At 51.4% G+C, this 10,248-nt stretch overlaps 1 protein-coding gene across 1 annotated transcript; it reads left to right on the top strand.

Moving 5' to 3' along the window:
- The first annotated feature begins 396 nt into the window (after positions 1-396).
- On the top strand, positions 397-1,329 carry LOC128945918 (olfactory receptor 14J1-like). Its single transcript, XM_054289822.1, has one exon. It carries the CDS (start codon positions 397-399, stop codon positions 1,327-1,329), a length of 933 nt encoding a protein of 310 aa, XP_054145797.1.
- The last annotated feature ends 8,919 nt before the right edge of the window (positions 1,330-10,248 follow it).

Raw genomic sequence — 10,248 nt, 5'->3', positions numbered from 1 at the left:
TTTTTTTTTTTCTCCAGTCTTATGTATCCAGGCAGTTAGAGAAATTAGCACAGGGCAACTTAAAGGCAGCATCAGTGTCACTTTTCCGGCCTCCTCAGGAATGCTCTGAGTTGCCATCAGAGCCTGAAGAGCCAGAGCTGTCCCTGGGCAGTGCCAGAGCTGGGAGGGTCGGAAGGGCAGAGCTGATCCCCCAGGACTGGGCTTGGCTCTGGCAGCACTGGCAGGGCCCAGCCCTGGGCACAGGGAGGAGCTGCTGGCAGGGACAGCTTCAGGCAGCAGAGCCCTGGGCAGGCAGTGGGGGGAAAGTGTCCCCAGGCTGTGCTGGGACATTTAAAGTCCAAACCCAGCTATTCCATGATTATTTTTCTTACAGATCCCCATGCTAAGACAGCTCAAATGTCCAACAGCAGCTCCATCAGGCACTTCCTCCTGCTGGCATTGGCAGACACACGGCAGCTGCAGCTCCTGCACTTCTGCCTCTTGCTGGGCATCTCCCTGGCTGCCCTCCTGGGCAACGGCCTCATCATCAGCGCCGTAGCCTGCAGCCACCACCTGCACACGCCCATGTTCTTCCTCCTGCTCAACCTGGCCCTCAGCGACCTGGGCTCCATCTGCACCACTGTCCCCAAAGCCATGCACAATTCCCTCTGGGACACCAGCACCATCTCCTACACAGGATGTGCTACACAGCTCTTTTTCTTTAGTTTCTTTATTGTAGCAGAGCTTTCCCTCCTGACTATCATGTGCTACGACCGCTATGTGTCCATCTGCAAACCCCTGCACTACGGGACCCTCCTGGGCAGCAGAGCTTGTGCCCACATGGCAGCAGCTGCCTGGGCCAGTGCCTTTCTCAATGCCCTGCTGCACACAGCCAATACATTTTCCCTGCCCCTGTGCAATGGCAATGCCCTGGGCCAGTTCTTCTGTGAGGTGCCACAGATCCTCAAACTCTCCTGCTCTTACTCCAACCTCAAGGAACTTTGGTTCATTGCTGTCAGTGCCTGTTTATCATTTGGTTGTTTTGTATTCATTGTTTTCTCCTATGTGCAGATCTTCAGGGCTGTGCTGAGGATCCCCTCTGAGCAGGGACGGCACAAAGCCTTTTCCACCTGCCTCCCTCACCTGGCTGTCATCTCCCTGTTTGTCAGCACTGCCATAATTGCCTACCTGAAGCCCCCCTCCATGTCCTCCCCATCCCTGGATCTGGCGCTGTCAGTTCTGTACTCAGTAGTGCCCCCAGCCCTTAACCCCCTCATCTACAGCCTAAGGAACAAGGAGCTCAATGCTGCAGTGAGGAGACTGATGATTGAATGGTATCAGAAACACTAAATTGCTGGCCAATTTCTACAAATCACTTGTAATAAAAGTTATCTTTGATAATTCTTGTTGTTTTCATTTTGAAAGTTTTTATCTGTGTTTTAGTTTCTTAATCTTCTCCACAAAGAAAGGCCACTGTTTGTGCCATTTCTCATTTGGCTTCTCTCCACCTCCCCTGTGGCCACAGACTCTGTCAATGAGGGGCTGTGCCACACTTAACGAGGAACCCACTTGCCGCGGCACCTATACACAATCATGAACAGGTACGGGACATTCGGACCAGTGACATGAGCTTTTTATTTCAGCACATCAGTCTCAGCACATTGTTAGACAATGGAGAGAGGATGTTAACAGCTTGCTGATCCACAGGGAATGCCAAGGAGGTGTGGCATTACAGCATAGCATAAAACCATCTCAGCCTAGATTTCAGCCAATCACACATAGAGCAACACATATTGACAAGCATTCTATCCAATCATATAAAACACACTTAATGGTAGTTAAAACAAAGACTTGCTCAGAAGAGACAAAGAACAGAGCTCCATTCATACTAACCTTCTAAAGATATACAATAAATAACCTTGTTGCAATCCATAAGCCAGTTCTACAGAGGTCTATTGTTATTTGTCACCTATGCTCTACAGCTTAGAAAACATTTTTGCTGCATTTGCAATGCTGACAAAACTTCTGTCTGAGGCCTATTCTTTTTTAACCAATTCATTAAAACCTTCTAACTTTATGAATTTCAGCAGGGCTGCACTCTCGGTGACTTTAAATGAACTAAAGAATCTTCCAGCAAAGTTTTCTGCAGAGATGCCCTTTTGTTGCCTTCCCTAGTGCTGCAGCAGCAATGTCTGTGTGCAGAGCTGGAGGCAGATAAGGGCTGGCCCAGCAGCTGTGCCCAGCAGCAGCAGCACTTGGTGTTGCCAGTGCTGCTGCCATGGCCCTGCCCCACTGCCCTGGTGGCCCTGGTGTTGCTGTAGGACCTGAGTGCTCTCGGGGCCAGGCACAGTCCTGGGGGGGGCAGTGCCAGGGTTGCAGCAGGTACAGGCCATGGGCACTGCTGGGGCAGCGCTGACGCCTCAGCCCAGGCCCTGGGGGCTCCAGGCTCCTTGCCCAGGCTCTTTCAAGAACATGGCCAGGCCAAAGCTCAGCACAGAGAACCCCCGTGAGCAGCTCCAGGCTGGCCGTGGGCAGGCTGGGTACAAACAGCATTGCTGGGGCTCTGCAAGGGTCCTGGGACAGAAGGGAAGGAGCAGCAGAGCAGGGGCTGATCCATCCCCAGTGCGCTGGACAGCCCAGGGCAGCATCCCAGAACGTCCTCATGGAGCTGCCAACAACATCCCCCCTCTGCAGCCCTGGCCTCTCCCCCAGCTCACACAGGTGCCCCATCCTTGCAGGCACAGACATGGCAGCACTGGCTCAGCAGCCCCTGTTTGCATTGCACAGAGCAGGGGGAGCACCCCCATGCTGTTGGTGTGGGGATATGAACCTGAGGGAGCACGAATGCCATCAGCCCCTGGGGCCAGCAAGGGCTGGGGAACACCAGGGAAACCACCCAGGTTTGTGGTGGCCTCTGCAGTCAGCCAAAATGTTTGTTCCCATGAGCTGGGTTTCCTGTGCCACTACAGATGTTGTTGCTCAGAGCCAGGGCTGCCTGGCAGCCACCCCCAAACTGCCCTGAGCATTTCCTTGGCTTTACCTTTGATTTCTTTACTCCTCCTGCTTCATATTTCTTCCTCTTGCTCACTCCAGGGGGCCCAGAACTGGACACAGCACTCGAGATGCTGCCCAACCAGTGCCCAGCACAGGGGAAGAATCCCTGCCCTGCTCCTCCTGGCCACACCATTCCTGATCCAGGCCAGGAGCCATTGGCCTTCTTAGTCACCTGGGCACACTGCTGCCTCATGTCCAGCTTGCTGTCCATCAGTCCCTGTAGGTCCCTTTCTGCCTGGGTGCTGGGGCAGCCACTCTGTCCCCAGCCTGTAGCGCTGTGGCCAAAGTGCAGGACCTGGCACTTGGACTTGTTAAACCTCACCTTGTGTGATCTGGGCCCTTGATCCAGCCTATGCAGAGCCCTGTGCAGAGCCCTCCTACCCTCCAGGAGATCCACACTCACACTCAGCTTGGTGTGATCTGCAAATATGTCCTTGGTTCCATGGGGCCCCTCAGTGTCACAATGGCCTCTTGGTAGCATCAGGCCCTGCACTGTCACACTGGTGTCCTTGGATCCATGAGACCATGCAGAGCAACAATGGTCTCCTTGGTTCCATGGGGTCCAAAATGTCACACTGATCTCCTTGGTTCCATGGGGCCCCAAAATGTGATAATGTTCTACTTGGTTCCATCGGGCTTCACAGTGTCACAATGCTATCATTGGTGCTGCAGTTTAACAGGGGCCCCTTGGTTCCATGGGGCCCCAGAGTGTCACAATGGGCCCATGGTCACATGAGGTTCCACACTGTCACAATGGTCTCTGTGGTTTCACAAGTCCCCTCAGTGTCACAATGGACTCCTTGTTTCCATGAGGCCACACAGTGTCACAATGTTCTTCCAGATCCCTTGAGGCCCCATCCTGTCACAGTGGCCCTTTGGTTACACAGGATCCTGCAGTGTAACAATGTCTCCTTGGTTTCATGGCACCCTGCAGTGTCAGAATGGCCCCTTGGTTCCACTGGGCCCTGGAGTCTCCCAATGGTCTACTTGGTTTTGCAGTGTCAAAATGGTGAAGCCCCTTTGTTAATGGAGGCCCTGCTGTGTCACAATGGCCTCTGTGGTTCCACGAGGACCCAGAGTGTCACAGTGCACTCCGTGGGTCCATTTGGCCCAGAGCACAACAATGGACCCCTGGTTCTGTGGGGTTGCACAGTGTCAACATGGTCCTCTTAGTTCCATGAGGCCCTGCAGTGTCACAATGGCCCCAGAATGTCCCATTCATCACAGAATGACAGAATCAAATAGGCTGGAAAAGACCTTTGAGATGATCAAGTCCAACCAATGCCCTAATACTGCCTTGTCACCCAGACCATGCCACTAAGTGTCACTGGAGAGGGACAGTGACTCTGCCACCTCCCCCCCAGCCAGCCCATTTCAATGCCCATTCACCCTTTCTGTGAAGAACTTCTTCCTATTGCCCAGCCTAAACCTCCCCTGGTGCAGCTTAAGGCTGTGTCTTCTTGTCCTGCCCTCCAGCAGATCCACACTCACACCCAGCTTGGTGCCATCTGCAATTTGTGAATGGTGGACTCGATCCCCTCACCCAGATCATCAGTGAAGATAGTAAACAGGACTGGGCCCAGCACAGATCCCTGGGGGACACCACCAGTGCCTGGACACCAGCTGGGTGCAGCACCATCCCCACCACTCTCTGGGCCCAGCCTCCAGGCAGCTCTTAAATCTCCCAGTGAGGAGGGAACCTGCCCAAGCCGTGGGCTGCAGCTTTTCCAGGGAATGCTGTCAGAGACAGTGTCAAAGGATTTGCTGAAGTCCAGGCACACAACATCCACAGCCTTTCCTGCATCCACAGGCAGGTCACCTGGTCATAGAAGGAGACCAGGTTGGTCAGACAGGACCTGCCACCCCTAAATCCACGCTGGCTGGCTCTGATCCCTGGGCCATCCTTTGGGTGCCCTGTGATGGCACTCAAGGTGATCTGTTCCATAACCTTGCCAGGCATCCAGGTCAGGCTGACAGGCCTGGAGTTCCCCAGATCCTCCTTCCAGCCCTTCTTGGGGATGGGCTCACACTGGCATCTCCAGTCCTCTGGGACCTCCCCACTGAGCCAGGACTGATGGTAAATGATGGAGAGCAGCTTGGGGAGCTCACTCACCAGCTCCCTCATCCCCCTGGAATGGATTCCATCTGATCCCACACACCTGTGAGCATCTGAGTGGCTCAGCAGGTCATCAACTGCTTCCTCCTGGGTTACAGGGGCTTTTCTGCTCCCTGTGCCCATTTACCAGCTCAGGAGAACACTTGTCCTGAGGACAACCTGTCCTAATATTGAAAATTGAGACAAACAAGGTGTTAAGTAGCTCAGCCTTGTCTTTATCTCTAGTTATTGTATTTCCTACTGCATCCAATAAAGAGGAGAGGTTCTGTTTGTCCGGTGTTTTGCTATAATTTTATTTATAGAAACATTTCCTATTCTTTTTCACAGAAGTGGCCAGGTTAAGCTCTAGTTTAGCTTTCACCTCTTTCCTTTTCTTTTTGCATAACTTAACAACATTCTTAAATACTTTCTAAATTCCCTGTTCCACTTTCCAAAAGTATGCACCCTCTTTTTACCCCTGAGTTCCCACAAATGCTCCATGGGTAGCCAGGACCGTCATTTTCCTCACTAGATAATATTTTGCCACACTGGCAGAGGCTGCTCCATCCCCTTAAGATTACTTTCTTGAAGTGTGTTCATCCTCCCTGGACCCCTTTGTTTTAAAGGGCTTTTTCCCTTTAAAGATTCAGTACCTGATTTGGTACTCCTCAAATCAGCATCCTAAATAAGCCAAAGTCTGCCCTTCCTAATTCCAGTGTAGAAGTTTTGTTGCTGCCCCTCCTTCTTTCACAGAATATTGAAAACTTGATTATTTCATGGTCACTGTGCCCCAGGCAGCCTCCGAGCCCCACATCTGCCACCAGCCCTTCTCTGTGAACAGCAGCAGACAGAGCTTTCCTTGGCAGTGGGAATGTTACCAAAAATTCTGTAAAACAGAAAAGTCCTTAACCCTAGTGTAGAATTTAGAAACACCATTCTTTATTCAGTGGGATGCACGGGGAATAGCTCCTCTCAAAGCTGTGCATGCTGAGTACAGGAAAGTTTCTGTTTATATTCTGTATTTTGCACACAAATTCATTGATTGCCTTGGACTAAACATACATATTATCATCATTTCCCCGAAATCATTAACATATTTCTCCTCCCCTTTACCCATGCATTCTTCTCTCCTGGGGGTCTCTCTGGTGGTCCCTGGTGGTCACGGACCCCAATGTTCCAGTGGGCCTGGCTGAGCTGCCAGGACACTGAGGCTGGTGAACTTCCAGTTTCCTTCTCACACAATGGGCATTGTGTGGTTCCCATACGCTTGAGGCTTTGGAGAACAAGCTCCAGGTGTCAGCTCAGCTGGTGGAGAAAATTTATCATCTGGTAACATGAGGTCACAGAGTGGTCTATGACATCACAAAGTGGGGGATGTAAGGTCATGGAGGAGCTGTGACATCATAGACCAACTCTGTGACATCACAGGGCAGCAGTCTGACATCACAGAGCAGACTATGACATCACAGAGTTGTCTGTGACATCAGAGACCAGCTGTGTGACATTAGAGACTGGGCTGTGACCTCACAAAGCAGGCTGTGACATCCCAGAGAGGCTGTATGACATCCCAGCAGGGCTGTGTCAGGTCACTGGGTTGGTCACTCCACCCCAGATCCCCCTCACAGTTTCTCCCAACAAGTCCAATGCTGTTCATGCCCAGCAGGGTCCCTGTCCCCCGGGATCCCCCCGGCCCACCTGGAGCCACAGCCTCCACCAACGGATGTTCCACAGGATCCACCCCAGAGCCTGACATGGGGACAAGGGACCAGGGCTGTGTGACCAGGACATCAAGGATGTGGATTATCCAGGTCACTGTGGCCTGGGTTGGGGTTCCCAGGGCAGGGAAGATGTCTGGCAGCTGGAGCAGGGTCTGGGAGAGGCCTCCAAGGTGGGGCTGGAGCCCATGGGCTGTGAGCAGAGGCTGAGGGAGCTGGGCTGGTCCAGCCTGGAGCAGGGAAGGCTGAGGGGCTCCTCATGCCAGTCTGGCAGTGCCAGCAAGGAGGGGATGGAGAACACAGAGCCAGGCTCTTCACAGGGAGGCCTGGTGGGAGACAAAAGCCAATGGGTGGAAGGGGAAAGAGGGGAGATCAGCCAGGAAAGGAGGAGATGAAATGAGTCAGGCTGGTTTCAGCATTTCCTCAACACCAAAAGCAGCCTGACCTCCCTTCTCCATTCACCACTGACAGCTCTGAAAACCAGGAATTGTTTGAGCTGTTTTGCCCCCACTTCAGGATGAACATCCTGATAGAAGAACTTAATTGTATTTATATCTATCACAGAACCACATTTGTCTGAAATTAATTTTAGTATGTGTTATGGTTTAGGCCTGGCAAAGCCAAGGCCCCCATAAATATACCTTTTACCTGATATCTGCTGTGAGATGTGGCCAGGAAATAAGCAAAGCAGGCTCCAACTTAAACATAAAGAGAAGTTTATTAACTAAACTACACACACAATTACTAAACTACACACACACAGGGAAAAAAAACAAGGAGAATGAAAACTACACAGAAACACTTCCTTATCCTCCTCCCACCAAATTCCCAAACACATTTACATTTCCCAAAAATTATCCACACTCGGTCTGGCACCACCCTTTGGGAAAAAATCAAATCTTCAGCTCATAAGGGATAGACGGAGTCCTTCCTTGTGCCACGGACTTCTTGTCACAATCAGCAATCCGCCCGGTATCTTGCTATCTCGTGACATCTCCTTTCCATGCCGAGGTGCTCTCACCACCTGGCATGGGATGGGGCAGGGGCCTGCCTTCAGGGCCTTTTAAGAATGCCTCGTCTCGTTCCAAGCAGAGCACAGTCACATCCCTGGGACCTCTGTCCCCCCCATGTCTTCTATACCCCCTGGGGCCGAGGGGTCTCAAAACCAAACTCTCTTGACGCCGAGCCTCCGCTTCCCCCTGCAATACAGCCTCTGCATCACCAGGAAACAGTCCATGGAAATACAACAAAAAAGAGTCCAGCAAAAACTGCCACTCCATCTTCCTCCATTCCTTCAACATCTCTCTTCTCCCTTTGCCAGACCCTCCTTACTGGCCTGATTTTCTTCCTTCATCTTCCACTCCTATCCCTTTCCCAGGAAAGGCAATGTTCTGCGAAGCCTTCATTCCCCAAAGGGTTAAAAGCTCTCCCAGGCGGCCGGACTGCCCGCTGCCCCCCCCTTTCTCCGCCCAGCCATGCTGCCTGCCGGCACATGATATCAAGTTTCAAGATATACAGTTCGAGCACGGGCTGCATTCTCTGGGGGGGGAATAAACAGGTCGCTCAAGGGTCTGCCACCCTTCCTCCGAACCCGGGCCTACCGTAGATGGGCCACGTGGCTTTCCCCTCCCCCAGCCCAGCCAGCAACTGGGCCGGGGGAGAGACTTCTTCATGCCGGAAATCCCAAGAGCACTCCGAAGGCCAAGAGCCCTGCTTTTAACCCCTTGGGTTCGTAGTCTCAAGAGGCGGATCCAAATGTCCCACTGGTCAAACTAAGTGCCCATCTTAAATTCCAATTACCCATTGGTAACCACAGCAAAACAACATATCCCAGATGTCCCATTTCCGGTCAAACCACGACAGTATGGAAATCACTTATGGTTGGTGGACTCATGAGATCCTGCTTGGATGTTGCACATGTCTCAGAGAACAGCGTGGTTGTTATTAAATTGTGTCTTGTTCCACTATGGTCTGTTTGCCATGAAGAGAAAATTTGTGTGCCTCTGAGTCTCACCAGTTCCTGCCCCACAAAGGGCACAAACCTGATGATTTGTGGTTCCCACTCCAGGCCTGCACTTGGACCTACCTCCACAGCCAGAGCAGAGCTCCCTTGTCCCAGAAAGTCCCTGGCAATGCAGGGATGAAGGAAACAGGACAGGCTGTGGGGATCAGAGGCAGGGTAGAGCCAGGGAGTAGAATGACTTTTGCATTTGATAGAGCTGTGCCTTCCCTTGGCTTTGCTGGCTGGCAATAAATGGACATCCCTCTGTGTCTTAGGCAGCTCCTTCTCCAAGGAAAGCAGGTGGGAGCTGGAGCCAAGGAGCTGAAAGCTGCAGGTGCAGCCTGGGCTGGAGGGCGCTCAGATTTGCACAAGGCTGCTCTGAGTGCCAGGGCTTGGATGGAGGAAATGGTGGGGTGGGGGTAAGGACAGAGTCTGATTGATGGTCTGATATAAAGGGTCTTGATTTTCATACCTGTTCAAACTGCATGAGGAGGTACTGGGATTCAGTGTCAATTGAAGATTGCACATATCAATTTATTAACAGGGAAACAAAACTAAGAAAGACCTAAAAAATCTCTTCTTGCTGTCTTTATAAATATCATGTATTCACTTTGAATATACTACTGAGATCTACTTAACCACAAAAGATTTGGAAATTAAATCAAATTATTCCCAGAGGCTTGGCTTGTTCAGGTGTTCTGAATGTTAATGAGCCCTGGGACACTGAATTCCTGCACTGAAGAGCTGAAGGCTGAACAAGCCTCTGGAGCAGGAAAATTCAGCAGCACCCTCCAAGGTGCTGAGGATGTCAGCAGCCCCCACTGAGGCCATCCCTGCCCAGAGACCATGGGGGAATGGGCAGACAAGGAGAGCGTCCCTGAGGCTGGGGCAGCACAACTCAGAGGCACCAGCGGCCCCAGCTGGGAAATGGAGTGTGGAATGTGGCTGGGAAAGCCCTGCCTGGGCTGTGCCCAGCAGGACAGACAAGCCCTGACTCCCATCCCCCAAACAACTCTCTCAAGGAGACTTTTAAAATGAATTACATTTGGTTTTGTACCCTGAGTTGGACTCTCTGGAGAAATACCAGTACAAGAGATTCTTAGGAGCTCAAAACAATAAAACAGCCTTTACTGGCAAACTGGAAAATCAAGGAAATTTTTGCAAAAGGTTTAATATGACATACTATCATCAGAAAACACTTCTCAAAGCATTACCTTGGCCCATTCAATTCCTCAAATTGTAAGCCTGTTCTATTTTAAGGTAATTAAAATGTTCAAGAGAAGGAAATTAGAAGAAGACACAGAAAGAAAGAAAGGCAAAAAAGATACTGAGAGGCACAAACACAGCTACCAATTCCTGTTTTCCAGCACTATTCAGATGGAAATTCCAAGAGCAGGTAGGGT

The sequence above is a fragment of the Melozone crissalis genome, unplaced genomic scaffold (genome assembly GCF_028551555.1).
Source record: "Melozone crissalis strain CALT ecotype California unplaced genomic scaffold, PUWL_Pcris_2 ptg000068l_1, whole genome shotgun sequence".
In the NCBI taxonomy this organism is placed as follows: domain Eukaryota; kingdom Metazoa; phylum Chordata; class Aves; order Passeriformes; family Passerellidae; genus Melozone; species Melozone crissalis.
Note: the sequence above shows the minus strand (reverse complement) of the source record. Positions and strands in the feature narration are given on the sequence as shown.

What these genes read in the sequence shown, in the direction of transcription:
- LOC128945918 (XM_054289822.1), top strand. Translation starts at nt 397, where the DNA reads ATGTCCAACAGCAGCTCCATCAGGCACTTCCTCCTGCTGGCATTGGCA.